This window comes from Onychomys torridus, chromosome 9 (genome assembly GCF_903995425.1).
Source record: "Onychomys torridus chromosome 9, mOncTor1.1, whole genome shotgun sequence".
In the NCBI taxonomy this organism is placed as follows: Eukaryota; Metazoa; Chordata; class Mammalia; order Rodentia; family Cricetidae; genus Onychomys; species Onychomys torridus.
This window is the reverse complement of record NC_050451.1, coordinates 110,801,438-110,823,364: the sequence shown is the minus strand read 5'-3', so window position 1 is coordinate 110,823,364 and position 21,927 is coordinate 110,801,438. Positions and strand designations below refer to the sequence as shown.

Genomic DNA, 21,927 nt, shown 5'->3' with positions numbered 1-21,927 from the left:
ATGCAGGGCTGTCTCTTCAAAGGGAGAGGTGTATAACCTGTTTTCCACCCAGAAGGCTCAGAGTAGATGTGGTTAATAGCCTGTGACCTTTGCACTGTATGTGTTGCAGAGACCACACTGGATCCTCCCATAGACTCTAATCATGAGCATGTCAATCTATAGAACCTATTTTTATGGAAGATGATACATGTACTTTATAAACAGCTTCAATGTAGTCATGTCTTAAGTTGTATTGTACACACAGGACTGAGTTATTTATCACCAGGAAATTTTACACCAAACTGTGCTGTGCTTAAATATGCCTAAAATAAACTACTCAGAGTCAGACTCCCAAAGTTTGAACCAACACTGGCTAGTGAATGGAACTGCCTTATTATCTCCTGTGAATTGTTACTCTGCTGGTGTTCACAGAGAACCCCAACACATAATGAAAGAGCAGTAAGTGCTCTTAATCACTGAGCCATTGGCCCAACACCATTTCTGCATGTTTCTAACAGGTGTTATCTCACCTGCAGAAGGGAGTGACAAACGGCACATTTGAGCACTTTGCGGGGACTCATCAAGATGGGCTCTCTGCCCATCCCCATTGTAAAGGTTAGTTTAATGAATAGCTGGGACAGAAGGGGTGGCACAATCTTCTGGATATGGTGAACTAAGAAAGTAATTATTAGGATTTATACACTAGTTATTTTCCTTACCTCAAAATAAGGGAGAGATTTCATTTCAAACAATGTCACTTGCAATGTCACGGTGTCCTTGAAGGGTGATAATTAACTCAGGCAATTAGCACTGGGACCCTAGAATTACCTGAACTATCTCACAATTGAGAATATGCATCATTCAAAAAATATGCTAGTTTGGGAAAGTTACCTCTCATATGCATGCACCTGGGATACTGACTATGATCTGACAGCTTGGCCACCCTGTCACACAGTCCCATAGCCAAGGGAAAAATGTCAGAAAGTATTAAGCACCATACAATTAAATAGTAGATAAGAAAGAATGGAGGAGACCCTCACAAATGCCTGTGAATACAAGGGAATGCTTGTATATATTCAGTGTTACCAGAAAGAGCATCAAACTTCTACAACATTGAAAACCAAGTAAGAGTGGCTTCTTGAGCAAGCCCTGGAGCTGCTGCTCTCACTGTTCAGCCAGATGCCTGTCTCTGGTAAACAGCATTGGTTCACCTACCTATTCAAATGGTAGCACAGACCCAAAACATAATTGTGTGATGCCCAAAATATGATTTGCCCTACCATTCCATGAATGCTGTCTAGGGCAGATGTATAATAATGATCCAGTATGAGGTGGACAAAGAGAAAGTAGCCTTCTCAATCTTCCAAATAGCTAAAGGTTAAATATATTCCTAAAGTATACCCAACATCAGGCCAGGGTGGTTTTTGGTGGTATTGTGTTCCCTGAAATATTCTACACGCTAATAAACTTATCTGGGGTCACAGAACAGAAGAGCCACAATATTAAACACAGAGGATAGGCAGCGGTAGCACACGCCTTTAATCCCTAGCATTCCAGAGGCCGAGATCTACCTGGATCTCCGTGTGTTCAAGGATACAGCCAAGCATGGTGACTTATGCCTTTAATCCCAGAAATCGAGCCTTTAATCCCAGGGAGTGATGGTAGAAAGCAGAAAGGTATATAAGGTGTGAAGACCAGAAACTAGAAGCATTTGGCTGGTTAAGCTTTTAGGCTTCTAGCAGACGTTCAGCTGAGATCCATTTGGATGAGGACTCAGAGGCTTCCAGTCTGAGGAAACAGGATCAGCTGAGGAATTGATGAGATGAGGAAGCTGTGGCTTGTTCTGCTTCTCTGATCTTCCAGCATTCACCCCAATACCTGGCTTCAGGTTTGCTTCTATTAATAAGACTTCTTAAGATTTCTGCTACAGTGGTTTGCCATTTTCTTTGCATAGGGTATATATTCACATGGTCACAATGAATTTCATACATTGGTACTTGATAGACTTCAGATCACTAAGACTCTAGAGACACTAATATGCATTAGTAAAATAGGAAAGAAACTCAAATCCCACTATTAAGTATTTATATGGCTATTGGTCCTGAATCAGGCATGACATTACAGTGCCCCCAGTTTTTGTCATTCCACCTCAGAATATGCTCTAGCATCTCATTGTAAAGGCCAGGGATGCTGTTGAGCATCTTACTATATACAGGTAAGCCCATGACTGTAGTCAAAAGTTTTCTCCGGTGGTTCCCTGATCAGGAATCGAACCAGGGCCATGGCAGTGAGAGTGCACTGTAAATATATGTTGTTCCCACTTAATAAATAATAAATAAGCTGCTCTAGCCTATGGTAAGGCAGCTTAGAGGCAGGCAGGAAGTCCAAGGAGAGAGACAGGAAAGAGAAAGGCAGAGTCTGGAGAGATGCCAGCCTGCTGCCTAAGGAGCAACATGCCAGCAGACCTGTAATGCCATGGCCACGTGGCAATTCATATAACTTATATGAGTTAAGTTATAAGAACTGGCTAGCAAGAAGCCTGCCATAGGCCATACAATTGATAATTAATATTAAGACTCTGAATGATTATTTTATAAGTGGCTGGGGGACCAAAGGGCAGGGTGGGACTGTCCAGGACCTGCAAAAAACTTACAACTACACATGACAACAAGTGATCTATATAAGAGAGGACTGAAAATTCCTGCTTTAGACCAAAAATGAAAGTGAACACTGTATACAGGTCTAAGACTTGAAGTAACTCAGACTGATTCAGACTATGGAATCATAAACAAGCACTGGAGATGCAGTTGATGACACTGTGGGTTTCCTTACATTTAATTTCCCATCATGCTCCTCCTCAAATACTAAATAAATAAATAAGCAAATACCATCAAAATATATTCAAATTCTTAGATACACTGTCCTTTTCCAGAACATCATTTATACGTTTGGTTTAGTACACTAGTGGAATAAGGTAGTTTGGTATCAGTTTGTTCAACATGGTATTAATTATTAATTATCAGAATATAATGCAAATACTAGTCAGTGTACATTAAAAAAAACTATTGTGTGGTAGTGCATTGTGTGTGTGTGTACACATGTACCTGAGTGTATGTATATTCACTACATGCCTGTAGATGTTCATGGAGGTCAGAGGAGTTACAGGCAGTTGAGCCACTATGTGGGTTCTAGGAACTGAATCTGAATCTCTGTAAGAGCAAGCAGTGCTTTTAACTGCTGAGCTATCTTCCCAGCCTGGGTCTTGTATTTTAAGTGGTTTTGTATACTATTAGACCTCTCAGCCTCTCTGGGAACCAAAAGTGGGAAGCTGTGTTTCATCAGGCCTTCCTGATGAAGGTAATTCTTATGCATGATAAACCTGAGAATCATTGACTCTGGTTTCTCCAAGAAAAGTGCTGTCATTCTGCATCACCTGTAGATTAAAGTACAAGAAGTCATTTATAGGCACTGAAGATCAACATTATGTAGCCATAAAGGCACAGAGAGCTGAATGGCCTAAATAGACATCCTTCAACATGGGATCAATATGACAAAATCTCCTAGCACCATAATTTTCTCTAGCAGAAGTATTTCACCTTTGCTAATGCATGCCTCTCAAGCCCAGGGTTCACACACAAGACACCAGAAGTCTTTTCTGGTGGGGACTTGTTCTGGGTGTCCTTTACTCTCCCCTCCAGTAAGCAGATGCTTAGCAACCCGCTGTCTCATGGGACATTTAAGTGTGTACTTGATGCTGAGGCTATGACAAGAGATAAAATGTTTGCTGTGCTAAGAAGTCACTAACAAAAACTTGGCTTTGGAATAAAAAGGTTTTCCTTCTGAATCTTTCCTGTAGACTAAATCCTAAATTATGAACTCAATTGTGATCACAATTTCAAGTGATGATATATCTTTAAGCAAACAAGAAAAGGAGGGGAAATGCAAGTTTAATGAAGCCAAACAAAATTTGAAGGTTTGAGTAAAAACCGACCCACAACATGTCAATTGCCTGTGGGTTTTGTTTGTCTGTTTGTTTTGTTTTGTTTTAGCCTTTTACAAACATTTTCTCTTCTTTCTTTTTCTTTTTGTATTTTATTTTGCTTTGTTTTATTTTGTTTTGAGACAGGGTCTTTCTGTGTAGTCCTGGCTGTCTTGGAACTCACTCTGTAGACCAGGCTGTCCTTGAACTTAGAGATCCACCTGCCTCTCTCTGTCTCCCAAGTGCTGAGATTAAAGGTGTGTGCCACCACACCTGGCACAAACAGTTTCTTGTTCAACCGTTGTACTTCTACAGAAATGGGAAAATGTCATCCTGATAGGTCAAGAACACAAAACTAGTAGAAAGGTCAAAGGTTCAAATGCAGAAAGGCCACAGAGCACCTGAAAATTGGTTGTAAAACTCAAACACAGCCTGGGGAGATTGCTTGGTGGGTAAGTGTGCTTACTATGTAAGCAAGAGGATTTAAGTTTGAATCCCCAGCACCCATGTAAAAAGCTGGGCATGGATTTCATGTAACCCTAACATTTCATGTAAGTCTAACCCTAGCATTGGTAGGTAGAGACAGGCAGTTTCTGAGAGCTTGGTGGCCAGACAGCCTAGACAAAAGGGTAAGCTTCTGATTCAGTGAGAAGCCCTGTCTCAGGGAGGTAAGGCAGAGATAGATAAAGGAAGACATCTGATGTCCTGCTCTGACCTTCACGTGTATGTTCACAGGCACACACACCCAGGTAGTAATATACATGTACTATATACAAATATATCACAAACCATGCATACACAGAAAAGAAGGGTGGATAGAAGGAAGGAAGGAAAGAAGGGAAAAAGTGAATCATGTGATACACTTTGGGATATTGCCATTTTAAAATGTTCGCAATTACTGATTACATGTTCATAGAAATATCCATGAGTTGCTCCAAGGCTGTGAGTGCTTACTGAAACAGGTAGGAGTGAGAAGGATGCACTTGCCTTTATGCATTTGAACCTTTGACCCTACATAGTGAGTTCTAGGACAGCCAGAGTTACACAGAAAGACTGTCGGGAAGTGGAGGGGAGAGAATATGTATGTATGTATGTATGTATGTATGTATGTATGTATGTATGTATGAATGAATGGGTCCATATCTCTGCAGCTACATCAGCCTATACAGAGGCTACCTCAGCAGCCGCCATAAAATCATAGCATCATGTGTCTGTCTTCATCCTCGGCCTGTATGGTGTTTTGTTTTGTTTTGTTTTGTTTTGTTTTGTTTTGTTTTGTTTTTTGAGACAGAGTGGTCCAGGTTGGCTTGAAAAATCAAAATAAAATCACAATTCCCTGCCTCATCGGCCAAGCACTAAGACTAGACATTTATACCACTATGGCTGGTACCAGTATGCTGCCTTGGGGTAAAGATCAGTCACCTTCATCTAGTCCCCTTCCCAGTGCAGGGCATACAGGACACCTATAATTCTTCTTAACTTCACTGCTAATACATCACAAAACTATGTATTAATAACCAAGCTTTTTAAAAAGCACATTATGCCAGGGCCAGCAGAAGGCTTTTGCCCACAAGCTTTATGACCTGAGTTGGATCCTGAGGCCCACAGGGTAGGAGGAGAGAAGTGACTCCGAGAAGTTGTCCTCTGACCTCCAATCCTGCACTGAAGCATGGGTACCCAAACACTATCACACACACAAACACCGGGTGTAAATAAATTGATAGTAAATAAAAAGCTTCAGCAGACCAATTTCACAAGAATATATACTAACCTCACATTCCATTCATAGAGGAGGTTGATATTCATTACATAGACCACACAGTGCTGCAGAAACAGTGCTTGACTAAGAGAATATTTAAAGCACATCTCATAACTCTTATCTATATTCTGACTCAAACTTTGTACATTTAGGAGAAAATGCAAGATGGGATGCTATAAATTTACTTGTTAGCTGAGTATTATAAAAAATATACACATCTGAAAAACCGGAATAAACTGTCACTAACTGCTCTAGGGACACCTGCTTTCTGATTTAAGATGGTAAAGGATTGGGGTGGGGAATAAGACATTGTGGCCCAGTGGCCTGTGTGTACATGCATGTGTGCATGTGGTAGGAGAGTATATGTAAAATCTGGTGGGGAGTGCTCGGTTTCCACACCAGACACACTACCTTCATCTCCATCATCTTCTTTTCCTCTATCCAGGAAAGAGAGCATCAGTCAGTGCAAGTGGTGGGCAAATCCCAAGGGGGCAACCCAACTCAATGCTTTAAAAAGAGAGGAACTTGGGTAGAAAGTATAAGCAGGCAGGACTCAGGTGGCTACAAAGGTGGGCAATTATGTGGACCAGTGTGTGAGAAGTGGCTACAAGCTATCATGTCATTTCTGATACTCCACAGATGCAGAGAAAGGGACAGGAGAGACAGTCCCCAAGTCAGGCACCTGTGGTCAAGGAATACTTATCATTTACAAGGCACAAAAGATTGGCAAGTGTCTCTCACATCATCTTTTGGAAGAGGTTAACCAGACACAGACAATGACATCACTTATTAATCCAAAGATGAGGCATGAAGAACAGCAGCCAACTTACTTCTCATTTTCTAACAATTTGACTTCCAGACAAATGGGAGGCTGTTCTGTTAAAATTCAACATTCAGAAGTAAATTTTTAGACATTTTGATGACGCTTCTCTGTCTCTAAATATGAATGATGCAGATTTGAGGCCTGCAATATCAGATGACAAGATACAGCACCGGCTTCAGCTCTTGCTAATTAAACGAATCAATTAAGAGGCTTGGGTACAACTGTGCGGCTGCCGTTTGACGGTAGCAGTAACAGCCCCACAGGGAGGTCTTTCACGGCAGTAAAATGCTGTCCTCCACAACTCCATCTGAGATTATTAGAAATGGTTATTTCTGTCTTGCTGTCATATTAGTAGCAAAGGCAAATTATGGAAATATGCAAACCAGGATGGTCCCAGTATGAGATCAGGTTGGGTTTTCAGCCTCCAAGGGATCAATTGCAGAAACTCCAAAGTTCCCCAAAGTTCTTTAATGGAACAGATAAATCTCTCAGCACAGCATCCATTTACAAGCTAGGTAAGGGTCACATATTTACATTCTTTCCTGCTAAGCTGATGCGATTCAGCTCGATGAATTATCATATTAAGTTTACCCTCCTGAGTTAAACTGATGGAGTTCAAAATTGTTTCCGATGGTTGTCATTAATCGCTGTTACTTCATAAACCCTTACTTTGAAATCTAATTGTGCTTGTGTACCAAGGGTCACATTAATAGACTCCTTAATGGTAAATCTTTGTAAAACATATTTATTCTACTGATGTTATCACTCAAGCTTTCAAGGCTAATAAGAAATAAAGTATATTTATTATCAATAAAAACTTAATTTAAAATGTACAACTTGAAATTCAAATCAGCTTTGAGAACTTCAGCATCATTTGGTTTCATTAAAATCTTGGGCTAAGTGTCAAAGACAGAAACTGATAGTTCCTCAAGCCCTTGGTGAACACCAACACACAGCTACTGAGAGGCTGTCGGGAGAATCAGCGTGGCTTCTCCCAGGTGGGAAGAATTAGTCTCAGTGAGAGATGCGTGCCTTACACTGCAGCACTTCAGACATGAAACGGGAACAATGACTGGAATTCAGTAATGAACACAACGGTAACTTCCACATTCCTAAATTAAGAGAAAAAATCATCCTTATTCCTTTTGTGAGAAATTCTGGTTTAACAAAACACTGCTTTTTCAGTTGGTTAGCTTGAGACTGTCTGGTATATAGACTCACAGCTTAATCAAAATGAGGGACCAAACCAACTTGCTACCTGAAATAGGCACCTCTTCCTAAGGAAAATTTTGGGGCATTAGTTTACTAAGAGGATTTTTAGACTGACCATTTGTGTTCCCTAACTGACAAATTCTAACTACCGGCATCACAGGATTCAGAGGTAGGCTCTTTGGGAAGTGGTTAGGTCTAATTGGAGGAGGTCCTGAAGGGGTTCCAAGAACAACTTCATAAGAAGAGTGTGTGTGCCCCACCCGACCTTGTCCTGTCCTGTGATCACAGAGCAAGAAAACAAAAGCAAAACAACAAAACAAACAAACAAACAAACAAAAAACAACCATCAACTTCCGCAGAGAGTTCCCTGGGTTACCCAGTTAAGAATTCATTTGGAGTGTACTGTGATGTTACCAGCTTGACTTTAAGACAAGACCTGGTTTTGATCCAGGCTCTACCAGTTACTCTACACCAGGTGGTTACTTAATGCCTCTGGGATAGCTTAGTTTTAAACCCAGGCACATCCCACCCCCACCCACCGTGTCTTATACATCTGAGTAGAGGAGGTAGTTCCTGTTATGGGGGATGATAACAGATATGAGGATACTTGGGGAAATAAATGGCCATATTCAAGTGAGGCACTAGAAAAGCAGAGTTAAGAAGCAATGAGCTAAGAGAACACATTTTTATGTAAACTGTCTAAGTCATTTTAGCTTTCATACATGTCAAATAATCTTTCCTACCTATTTCTATTTAAATATACAATGTCATCTATAATGTCTGTTCTTCAGAACCTCACAGGGGTAACATTTGGAACTAGGGTTTTACAGCTGTGAGTAGTTAGGAGGAGTTTTGATTGTGTTGAGTAGGTAAGCCCCAAGTCTCCTAACTGGTATTAAAAGCACACAGACACAGGGAAAGGGCCACATGTTGGCAGAAGCTTAGAATGACAGCTCCAAGCCATAGAATGCCAAAGACACCACCACAACCAGATGTAGAATATTCTTTTAAGGTGTATAACTTTTGTTTATGTTGCATTTGTTTAAATCTGTGAAGCTATGTTACTGTGCCTGTCTAAAACACCTGATGGTCTAATAAAGAACTGAATGGCCAATAGTGAGGCAGAAGAAAGGGTAAGCAGGGCTGGCAGGCAGAGAGAAGATATAGAAGGACAAATCTGGGGCTGACCATCAGGGGTCAGCAAGCCACAGAGTAAGAATAAGATTTACAAAAGTAAGAGAATGGGAAAAGCCCAGAGTCAAAAGTAGACAGGATAATTTAAAGTTAAGGAAAGCTGGCAAACTAAGGCTGGGCATTTATAAGTAAGAATAACTCTCCATGTGTGATTTATTGGTAGCTGAGTGGTGGGCACCCCAAAACCTAAAAACTAACAACAATATTATAGCACCCAATGTGGGGCCATATTTCCACACAGGGCTTAAGAAAGCTAAGGTGAGGCCGGGCAGTGGTGGCACACACCTGTAATCCCAGCACTTGGGAGGCAGAGACAGATGGATCTCTGTGAGTTCGAGGCCAGCCTGGTCTACAGAGCTAGTCCAGGACAGGCTCCAAAGCTACAGAGAAACCCCGTCTTGAGAAAGAAAAAAAAAAAGAAAGCTAAGGTGAGAAAAAAAAAAGGACATGACTCCTTTAAGAGGAAGCCAGCAGCACTAACTAGAGACTAAAAACAGCAAGCTAAGTAAACCGCTGTGGTGATACATGTACCAGCTTCTACAGCTAGGAAAGTGTAAGGCAGTTCTCAGCACCAGGCTTTGAGCTTTAGGCTTTCATGACCTGAGAAGCAGGCGAAGTTAGCTGAGAGCCACAGGCAGAGAATGCAGGTGTAGGTTAGCAGTTTAAAAGTTTGCTCATGTGGTCAAAAAAGGTTAAAAGATACTCAGTAAAAGAGGTCCAGATTGGGGAAAAAAAAATCTCTAAACAGGTTCCAGTGTGTTTTACAATGTATATAGAAGAAAAAGAAAGAGAAAAGGAGGTATGGACATTTATGGAAAGAAATAAATAGTTTAGTGTAGCAGGAATTTTAAAAGGTCTTATTAATAAAAACAAAACTGAGCCAGGTATTGAGGTGAATGCTGGAAGATCAGAGAAGCAGAACAAGCCACAGCTACCTCACCTTGCCAATTCCTCAGCTGATCCTGTTTCCTCAGACTGGATGCTTCTGTATCCTCATGCAAATGGATATCAGCTGAACTGTTGCTCAAAAGCATAAAAGTTTAACCAGCTCTAGTTCCTCATCTTCGCGCCTTAAATACCTTCCTGCTTCCTGCCATCACTTCCTGGGATTAAAGGTTCTTATTACCATGCTCATGTTTCCAGTGTGGCCTTGAACTCACAGAGATCCAGGCAGATCTCTGCCTCTGGAATGCTAGGATTAAAGGCGTGTGTGCCACCATTTTCTGGCCTCTATATCTAGTGGCTGTTCTGTTCTCTGACCCCAGATAAGTTTATTACGGTGCACAATATTTGGGGGAACCACAGTTTAGAAATAGTAAAATCTTTAAAGAGAGAGTAAAAGAAAAAAAGCTATATAAGATGGGAAATATACAGGGAGCCTGGGTCCTGTATAGTATTGTGTTGGATTTTAATTTTTTGAATGGTATTGAGCAAACAACAGCTGCTAACAGGTGTAGGCTTGTGAACAGGACTGTCAAATTGAACTGACTCAGATACTCTAGGGCTGTCTTAACTTTAAAATGAAAGTAAAAAGTATTTTTCAAATGGAAATCAAAAATGCTTTGGAGTTTTGTTCCAATGGGAGATGAGAGGCTGTGGATTTCTTCAGTGTTAATATGGATCAGGTTTGATTGGGTGAGACCCCTTGAATCTTGACAGCAGATATCTATCAGCAAAGACTACTGTTGGTCTTCCTAGGACTTGGTTGTTATTTGAAATTTTCTCTCTGGGACCCTAAAGATACTTCATCCACATACAGCAGGAGACAGTATGGAGAAAACTATGCCCACATGCCCAAGAACTGGGAGGTGTGGGTGGCTTTTGGTTATTTGGTGGCTTATAGATGTTTGTTATCATTTAGGGGAGTATAGTATATTGATACAAATTTAAAGTTATTTTTGTTACACTGTGTATATGTTTCTACTCTTGTTTAAAAGAATTTTGTATATTGATAAAAATTTGTTATTTTTTCTTACAACATACTATATACATGTTTCTATTCTTGTTTAAGGAATTGTACCTATGTAGTTTATTTAAAAATATAAGGTAAAATTCTAGTTTTTGAAAGCTGTTATTATAAACTATATAGGATAATCAGAAAACATAGGTTAGTGGTTAGTCATTTATAACAATAAAATTTGTAGATATGTTAAGTATGCTTTCCAGAACATATAGAGATATATTTAGATAGATAGATGGTCTTCAAACCTTTCAAAGACCTACAGAATGTGACATTTAAATGTTTTGTTAAACTAAGGTTTTTCATGACAATGAGACACATCTGCTCCTGGCAGCACCAATTTACTTCAGATTTGATGGGGCTTGAAGAAACCCTGTAGGAGTTTGCTTTCATTGTGACAAGATTACTTACCATTTGGGCAAGGAACTGCTTTTGCCTTGTCTACTTGACCATGTGCTGTGCAAACTAGACATGCAGGACACACAGGAAAAAGACTGTTGAATTTTGCCAAAATAAGATAGGACAGTCCTTCAAAATTCCTGCTTCACTGAAAAGTTTGTCAGATATTCTGGGCCTGTAGGCTGAAGATGGATGCCCCAATGTTGCAGAGGAACTCTGGTTGACTGTCTGGTAGCCAAATGTCTCTGTTGTTAAATAATATTACATCCTTCTGGGTCTTTGAGGGAGCTGAAGACCAGACAGTTATAGTTGCAGTTTTTCTTAGTTATGAGCGAAAGTAAGTTAGGTGTAAAATTTTGGATTCACTAAGATACGATAGATAATGCATTATTTTCTTTGAATATCCTAACTACAAATGGACAGAATATTTTAAATGTAATTCTTACTTGAAAATTGTTTTTATTGTATTTAGCTTTACAATATTAAAGTTAAAACCTTTATTTTTATTTAGATAAAAAGGAGGAACTGTTGTAGAATATTATTTTAAGGTGTATTGCTTTTGTTTATGTTGCATTTGTTTAACTCAGTGAAGCTGTGTTACTTTGCTTATTGAGAACACCTGATAGTCTAATAAAGAACTGAACAGCCAATAGCAAGGCAGGAGATGGGATAGGCAGGGCTGGCAGGCAGAGAGAAGATATAGAAGGAGAAATCTAGTAGGAGAGAGAAGTAGCCAGAGAAGGAGGAGGACTCCAGGGGTCATCTACCCAGCTACACAGCAAGCCACAGAGTAAGAGTAAGATTTACAGAAGTAAGAGAAAGGGAAAAGCCCAGGGGCCAAAGATAGATGGGACAATTTAAGTTAAGGAAAACTGGCAAGAAAGATGCCAAGCTAAAGCTGGGCATTCATAATTAAGAATACACCTCTGTGTGTGAATTATTTGAGAGCTAGATGGCAGCCCCCCCTAAAAGACCAAAGACTAAAAATAACAACAACCAGAACCTGGGGGAAAGGGGGCCAGCCCTTCCACAAGAACCTGAGGAACCAGCCATGCTGCATCTAATTTGGGGTTTCTTTATTAGGGCTATCAATGAATTTCTGATGTCATGAGCTACCTATGTGCAGCAGCCTATTATAGGAGCAACTTGTCATATTGTTGGAACATGGTCAAAGAATGGAGTCATGTGAGGAGTATTTTGAGTGCTTATGAGAAAACTCCAAGAAAAGAGTCTTATAACCCCAGTTTCTTCAAAAACATGGGATTGTTCTTGGATTATGCTCTCACGCCCCTCCCAGGTGTAGAAGACAGAAGTTAGTTGACTTCAGATTATTCATTGAACTGGATATTGCATGAGGCTTTAGCCTGCCTCATTTATCAGCTCCATTTTCCCCAGGTCCCATGGCATTTAGAGCTATGCAAGTGGTGCCACGAATCAGGGACCGAGAATTGGCTATAAGGATAGAAGATCAAGGATCTCACAGAAGGAGGTGAGAATGAGACAGGAACCAGTGAAGGCTTTGCCTTATGTGAAGTTTGTGCATCATTTTTTAAAAAGAGAAGCACAAGTATTAAAATCATAACTATTATATTGCCTGAAAGCTGTTTGTTATTGTAATCTCTGGTTTCCACAAAAAGGAACTTCAGATGAAGAGGTATAGGACAGAGTCTGAAAGAATATTGTAAAAGCATATAAACAAGGGTCAGGGAGAGAAATCACCATTCCATTTTGGGTGGGTCACTTGGGCATTAATTTAGACTATTATCAAAATACTTAAGGAAGATATTAATCATGAGGAAGGAATGGCTAATTCTTTGAATGAATATAAACTAGATGATCAAACCTCAAAACTGGTAAAAGATTTCCCCCATTCAGGTAAAAACCAAAGTAAAAACAGCATCATTGGTAAGTATGCCTTAAATATGTATCCTCCATTGCCTGAAGGTGACTGTGAAGCATGGGATAAGGAATTTGACAATCATTCTAATCCTGAATTCTCCTCATTTTTTGATGAGGATTTAGGAGAGCCTATGAAAATGCTAACTTCACATCATAGGCAAGCTAGGACACAGCAGGGGAAAGGAATTAGTTTCCCAATTCTTTCTCAGCCTCATGAGCTGCACTTGGTATTTCCAATCCACTGAGGTGATGTTGACAGTCCTCAAATATTGCCAAGAGGCAAGAAAAGAACTGCAGCTATTTGAATGCACAATAAAAGAAGCGTTTGTGTACCATGTGGATCCTTCACTGCCTCTAAACTTACTTCTCTGCCCCAAAAATTGTCTCCTACAGGTATTAATGCACAAGAGGATCAATCTTTGGAATGGGTTTATTTATACCATAAGGGCCATGAAATACTAATTTCTTGCTCACTTAGTAAATTAGGCAAGGACACGATGTCAACAATTATATGGATTTGATCCTTGCTGTATTCTATTACTCCTAACTTACAATCAGTTTTCACAGAACTCTATGGATTTTCATATTTCATTTGCAGATTACTATGGACAAATAGGACATCGTTATCCAGCTGGCAAGCTATGAGATTTCCTCATCCAAACTGAATTTGTGATTACAAAAATTGTTCAACCTTCTCCCATTACACAGGTAGATATTTGTTTTACTGATGGCTTATCTAAGGGTATAGGAGGGATTCGTGATCCAGATATTCATCAATCTATTGATACTTCCTTTTCCTCAGCCCAACAGACATAACAGGCTGTTTTGATTTATCTATTACTGTTAATTCACAAACCCTTAACTATTAGTTCAGATTCTGCTTGTTGTAGAATTATTTCCAGCAGTAGACTCATGCTCATGCAAACTCTAACCGCCCTGGTTTTGTTGCAGAAGGAAATAAGCAGCTGATGCATTCACCTGCCCTAGTTAAACTTCTGCCATTGCAGACAGATCCACTAAAACATTGTGGATTCCTCTTTGGCTCCTCTAGCCAGAGGCCATCAAGGACAATGGCAGAGGGTGAGGAGACAGTAAAAGTCACCAGAAAGATAGCAAACCTCCAGCTAAAGGACAAAAGGAGGTATCAACCATATTGTTAGAAGTTAAGTCTGCTCACCTGGGGCCAAGCTAAGGCCTATGCACCAAGAGAGAAGTAACTCTGCTAGTGAGTCTGTGCTTATGACTGGACCTTGGGACCATAATACTTTCATACATTCATCTGAAGAAGGGACTGCATTTAATTTTTCCTTGGGATTTGAATCACTTCCTATTTGCTAGAACATCATCATAACATTTGTGTTCCTACTAAAGGGCAAATATGGGCTTAATCATTTGGGTGTCTTTTCAAGCTATTCTTTAGATTTTTCTAACTAATATAATAATGTAACCAATAGTACTAGACATAGTTTGGATCCCTGTTCTTGGTGGCAGAGTATTACATACAATGCTTCCAGTGTACTAATATTTTTCTATGTTTATATAAATTATGTTTATAATTTGCTTGCTTATAGGATGCTCATGCATCAGATGACAATTAGACTTATCTGCAACATCTCAAATCAAAACTCTGGATATTCTGCTTTTAAAAAATAAAATGGGGGGAGATGTCTGAACACAGTCCAAGAATGGAATCATGTGAGGAGAATTATGAGCGCTTATGAAAAAAAAACTTCAAGAAATCAAGACAAGTCATATGACTTCAGTTTCTTCAAAAAACACGTAATTATTCTTAGATTATGCTTTCATGACCATGCCAGGTGTAGTGGATAGATATGAGTTTAGTTCAGATTATTCATTACAATGGGCTATTGTGTAAGACTTTAGTCTACCTCATTTACTGGTGCCATTCTTCCGGGTCCCACTACTTCTAGAGTAGTAAACATCCTATGAACTACATTGGGGAAGCAGGAGAATAGTCAGGTACAGATACTGAAGGTAAGATATACATAACATATACACCCAGGTCCACTGTGCTTCTCTAGACATAAGGATATAAATGTGCCCTGAATGTACCATTCCATTCATTCAGAAGACTACCTTCATTCTACTGAAGCATTATCTGGTAATTGTCTACTGTAGTTCAAACAGTATGGCAGAAAGGAGAGATCATTTGCTTGGATTAGAAATCATGAGCTAAAGCTTTAGAGGGGATAAAAGAATAGATCTCCCATTTCTCCAATCCCTAACTTTCATGTGCATATGGCATCCACTTAAATGGACATGAGGGCCTATAAACTGAAGAAGGCCTTTTAGGTTTCCAGGTTGTGTGCTTAGGCAAACTGGCCTACCTCTGATAGAAGTAACACAAACCACTGTAAGGAGGCAAATCTCCATGAGCTTCTTGCATTTTCTTACTCCACCACTGAAAAGATGACCATCCTCTGCTCTGAAGGATTTGATGTGTGAGAACTTGGGGTGGCAGGTTAGAGGTTGGAGTATGCTATCTCCTACATACCTGGCTCCCTGAGCTCACTGCCCCACAGTGAGTTGCCCACTGTGTACATTGACATCATCCTGCCTCCTTTGCCTCATGTGAGGAGTGTGGGTTTGGAGAGATAGTGACCCCAGGGTTCCCTGTCAACCAGAATTATCAATGAAACATAGGAGGCTATTTCCTCATCCTATAAGCCAGGAATATCTCAGTTCCTTCACAGTTTGTTACAGTCAATCATTTTGTAGCTTATGAGTCAGAACTAGAATTATGATCTGTAACCTTAACCCTTTCACACAACAGAGCTGAGTTGTAGCTCAGTGGTGGAATGCTTTCCCAGCATGAGAAAGGCACCAGGGCTCAGACTCTGACAGAAACAAACAGAAATGCTAGGCTGAGTCGATTCCCACCCCTTGAGTTTTAGGGACAGGCTGACTTCAACATCCTTCCCTGTTTCCACTTCCTGAGTGCTGGGACGATAGGCATGTGACACCACATCTGACTATAAAATGTTCTTTTAAATGTACCTGAACAATTATGTAGTTATATTTTATGTAACTTCTTTTTTTTATTATTATTATATTTGTGTTTTAATTTTACACATCAGCCATGGGTTCCCCTGTCCTCCCCCTCCCCCCCACCCCCACCTGCTCCCTAACCCCTCCCCTCCATTCCCATCTCCTCTAGGGCCAAGACTCCCCTGGGGATTCATTTAAACCTGGTGGATTCAGTACAGGCAGCTCCAGTCCCCTCCTTCCAGGCTGAGCAAAGTGTCCCTGTGTGAGCCCAAGGTTCCAAACAGCCAGCTCATGCACTAAGGACAGGTCCGGGTCCCACTGCCTGGGTGCCTCCCAAACAGATCAAGCTATTCAATTGTCTCACTTATCCAGAGGGCCTGATCCAGCTAGGGGGCTCCACAGCCTTTGGTTCATAATTCATGTGCTTCCATTCATTTAGCTATTTGTCATTGGCTTTTTCCAATCTTGGGCTAAACAATTCACGCTCTTACAGTCCCTCCTCTTTCTCTAAAATTGGATACCTGGAGCTCCACCTGGGGCCTGGCTGAGGATCTCTGCATCCACTTCCATCAGTTATTGGATGAGAGTTCCAACTCGACTGGTAGGGTGTTTGGCCATCTGATCACCAGACTAGGTCAGATCAGGCTTTTTCTTGACCATTGCCAGCAGTCTACAGAGGATGTATCATTGTGGATTTCAGGGGACCTCTCCAGCACTCTGCCTATTCCTGTTCTCATGTGGTCTTCATTTATCATGGTCTGTTATTCCTTGTTCTCCCTTTCTGTTCTTGATCCAGCTGGGATCTCCTGCTCCTCTAAGCTTTCTTTCCCTCAAACCTTGCCCTTCATTACTCCCACTGTCATCCAGGTTGTTCATGCAGATCTCATCCATTTCTCTGTCATTGGGTGACCCCTGGGTCTTTCCTAGGGTCCCGTTTTCTAGGTAGCCTCCCTGGAGTTGTGTAGCAGTCTAGTCATCTTTGTTTTACATCTAGTATCCTCCTATGAGTGAGTATATACCATGTTTGTCCTTCTGAGTCTGGGTTACCTCACTCAGGATGATTTTTTTCTAGATCCATTCATTTGCCTGCAAACCTCATGATGTCATTATTTTTCTCTGCTGAGTAGTACTCCATTGTGTATATGTACCATATTTTCTTTATCCATTCTTCAGTTGAAGGGCATTTAGGTTGTTTCCAGGTTCTGGCTATTACAAACAATGCTGATATGAACATAGCTGAGCAAATGCCCTTGTGGTATGATTGAGCATTCCTTGGGTATATGCCCAAGAGTGCTACAGCTGGGTCTTGGGGGAGATGGATTCCCAATTTTCTAAGGAAGCGCCATATTGGTTTCCAAAGTGGCTGTACAAGCTTGCATTCCCACCAGCAGTGGAGGAGAGTTCCCCTTGCTCCACATCCTCTCCAGCATAAGCTGTCTTCTGTGTTTTTGATCTTAGCCATTCTGACAGGTGAAAGGTGGTATCTCAGAGTCATTTTGATTTGCATTTCCCGGATAATTAGGGATGTTGAGCAATTTCTTAAATGTCTTTCAGCCATTTGAACTTCCTCTGTGGAGAATTCTCTGTTTAGTTCTATAGCCCATTTCTTAATTGGACTGTTGGGCATTTTGATGTCTAATTTCTTGAGTTCTTAGTAATTTCTAATCCTTGTATTAGCTAATAGCTAATAAAAGCAGGCTCTTTTAATTAATGAAGTTTCCTCAAAGTTCAGATTAAAAAATTAATGGTATCACTTGTTTTTCCATTTTAGTGACTTAAGCATTTTTATGGTCTAAAATTAAACTCTTCAAGCATTAAAGACCACGCTTATCAATATTAAAAGAAATCAACTTAATGAGAAGACTCAACAAAGATTGTCACAAAGACCATTAAATCCATGGTCTGTGGCTTGATGCAGCTACTCCTGTAGACACCTCCACAAAAGAAAGAACTCTGTGCTTAAAACAGTCCATCCTCATCATCCCTTTTCTATACCGATCCTTTACTGTTAATGACACACATAGAAAACACAATACAATAAACCCACCATTGAAACTGTCACAAATTTAGAGTAAATAGGATTGATCTGGAAATTGTGTTGTCCATCAGGAAAGGCTGAAACAGCAGTGGCCTTCCTGGCTCAAGTACTGGGGACAAAGGAAATTATTAGCGGAACTCTGTGCATACAAGAAATGATATGACGGGTCACTGTGCACTGGCACAGACTAGTGTCCAAATGAGCTGCTTTATAGAAGGCATGCTGCCCTATTCTAGAAGGAGAGAGCTATTGTTACTCAGATCCCTCTAAAGCAGTGGTTCTTAACCTTCCTAATGCTGCGATCCTTTAATACAGTTTCTCATGTTGTAGCAACCCCAACTGTAAAATTATTTTTGTTGCTACTTCATAATTGTAATTTTGCTACTGATATGAATCATAATGTAAATATTTGTGTTTTCCAATGATTTAGGGGGGTCATGACCCACCGGTTAAGAACCACTTCTCTAGAGGATGGGTACATATTTCTAAGATGGTTAAATTTATGGGTCAACCTAGCAAAACCCCAGTACTCAGATATTTGGCCAAGTTATCACAGATGTTTCCCCAAAGTACTATAAAGTTTTATACCAGCAGTTTTAGTAAGACAGATTGCCTTGCATACTTAGGTAGGCATCATTCAACTGGTTGAAGGATTTCATGGGAACTAACCAGGAGTTCAGTGAGAAGACCAACTATGAATCTTAACTGTGATTTCTCATGGGTTACCAGTCTACTACCCTCCTCTGAAGATCTGAGGTTTGCAAAGCCTCTGCAAGTGTATGACCAGTTCCCTAAAGGAAGTTACATTTGCTTTGTTTCTATACACACACATCAATAAGCATACCCTATTGAGTCTCATACAACTTTTCATGCCATACATTAAACAATATTTTTGTTTATAAAATGTACTAACTAGAACAAGAAGAGTATTTAACCTGAGGTTAAATACCTAAAGTTTATATTACATTATACAAGGGCCTGCCTATACACAATCTACCAAACATATACTACACACCTATGCATTATACACGCATCTCTAGACAGAGATGGCAAAGCACTAAGACATGGATGTCTGTATCTCACTGCTACAAAGTCGCTATGCTTTTTTCCAAGCCACAGGCTTTTCTAATGCCCTCAACAAACTCTCAGAGCCACAAGAACTAACAACTTTCATGCCTTGTGTACAAGCTGCCTCAAAGACATAAACAGGTGTGCTGCATACTACAAATAATACTTCATAGGAGAACACAGAGACATGCTCTACAGCAGCAACAGAAAAACAACACATTTATAGTATGCTTTTAACAATGTTCTGAAAACTATAACTGGCACTAACAATAACTGAAACTTACATGTAAATACAGTAACGAACTTAGCAAGCAATCAGAACTGTACTACTTAGAGTATAAAGCACTCCATCACACAGTGGGTGGTGTCCTAAAGCCTAGAAAATAACTAAAATCATAACCAGTCATACAGCTGTTCACAGCTTTGAGTCAATTTATGAAGATATATCTTATAAATTTAAAAATACCTCAGATGTGTTTGAAAATAATTTTTAAAATACAAGAATCAAAACACATTCATAAAGGTAACTTAAGTAGCTTACAACTGAGATTCAACTCTCTATTCATTAGAATGTTAAATATGTCTCCATTAAAATGAGGTTCACATGGGGGCTGAAGAGATGGCTCAGTGGTTAGGCCACTAGCTGCTCTTCCAAATGACCTGAGCTCTATTCCAAGCAACCAAATGGTGGATCCATCAGGGCATTCTGCAGCCTCCACAACCACCAGGTATACAGGTAGTGAACAGATATACAGGTAGGCAATAATACGCATATGCCAAATAAGCCACATCTAAGTGATAGCTTAAAATTAAAAAAAAAAACCATATGCATAAATTAACTAAAATAAAAAACAAAAAGAAATGTGATTTATAAGTCCTTCATAGCAATACATAAAATAACAGGATTTACATGAAAATAATGAAGATACAAAACTATGATTCAATTTCTTTAGAAAGGTGGATGTGAAGAACTTAACAGAGAAAGACAGAAAGCAAACTGAGGGGAAAGAAATCAAGCTCACTGTCTTTATACAATACACTCTTGTTTTAAGAATACAGAAAAAATATGCAATGGGAAAAAAGTACAACTACCCCACAAGCTGGAACTAGAGAAGCATTTCCTCTCTGAGAAAATGCAACTGAAATATTTCCAACACAGAAGCTTTTCTCACATATCCGGCTTCTCATACAGAGGTGTCTCAATTTGATAGCAAAATAAAATCACAATGAAGGGGAGCAAAAACATGGGAGAAAACCAAACAATTCTCTCTGAGCAAGAGGATGCATAGTATTTTTTCATACTTACCACTGTGCCAAGAAACTGAATGCTCATGTTTCCACCCGCATCTCGAGAAAGGCACTAAAAGAAAAAAACAGCATAAAATAAAATTGCATCCAGGGGGGGGGGGGTGGGGGGGGTGATGTACTGAATGTTCACAATCACTAAACAAAACTGCAAGTGTCCATCGAGCAGTGAATAAGTGAATAAAGGATAGTGCTTCTATATCCCAGAACACTTGGTTTAGAAATGAGGGGAGCATCAAAAGCATCAGAGCCAAATCCCATCACAGAGAACAGGGCACATAGTTCCCCCTTGGTAAGAAAGTCTGGATAGGTGAACCTAGGGATGGTGAATCTTTCACTGCTACAGGGAGAAGGGCTGGGAGAAAACCCTGCAATGATAACTGGTGTGGGTTTGGTTTGGAGAGTCTAAAAATCTAAAATCAACCATGGTGCCAACTGTCTACTCTGTGAAAAGATTAAAATCATTTGAAATAAAACTCCAAATGGTAAAATACAGTATGCAATATTTCAGTAGCTGCTGAAGTGAACTGGTGTTCTTTAAAACAGCAACAACAAGACCAGTGAGGTGGCTCAGCAAGTAAAAGTGCTTGCCACACATGCCTGGCCACCTGAGTTTGATCTCTGGTACCTGCTATGGAGCACAGAACCAACTCTCATAACTTGTAACTCAATCTCCACACATGCACATGGTACATGTGTGCCTGTACTCACATCATAAACACACAATATTAGTAACGATGAAAACAATGCAATTCTGTTGAAAGAGAAATAAAAAAAAGTTGCCCCATACTAAACATGTATCAATATATTACTCAAAGCAAATAAAACATTACCATTACCATCTTACTCATTTGATCTTAAAAAGTCAGAAATATTTCTAGAAAATGAATTCTAATGGTGTGCTGTGGGATATTCTGTATGTCAAATGTGTTGCTCTAGTTGGTTAAAATAAATAAAGTGCTGATTGGCCAGTAGCCAGGCAGGAAGGATAGGGTAGGCGGGACAAAGAGGAGGAGAATTGTGGGAAATGGAAGGCTAGGTGGAGAGACACTGCCAGCCGCCGCCATGACAAGGAAGATGTAAGGTACTGGTAAGCCACGAGGCAAAGTATAGATTAATAAAAATGGGTTAATTTAAGATAGAAGAAGTAGATAACAAGAAGCCTGCCACGGCCATACAGTTTATAAGTAATATAAGCGTCTGAGTGATTATTTTATACGTGGGTTGTGGTACCGCAGGGGCTTGGTGGCACCTGGAGAGAAGTTCTCTATCTACAATGGTACACTGGAAGCAAGTTGCATAT

General features: G+C 40.0%; 1 protein-coding gene across 5 annotated transcripts in view; it reads right to left on the bottom strand.

Annotated features, from left to right (window-relative positions):
- Pcca (propionyl-CoA carboxylase subunit alpha) overlaps positions 1-21,927 on the bottom strand; it is a 387,394-nt gene that overhangs the window by 94,050 nt on the left and 271,417 nt on the right. For all 5 annotated transcript variants that reach the window (XR_004945920.1, XR_004945921.1, XM_036199583.1 and 2 more), the window contains exon 21: positions 20,626-20,679. Coding sequence is in view for 3 of the 5 variants with exons in the window: in XM_036199583.1 (XP_036055476.1) it covers positions 20,626-20,679 (54 nt within the window). In the remaining 2 variants the exon portion in view is untranslated. The remainder of the gene's footprint in view (positions 1-20,625; positions 20,680-21,927) is intronic.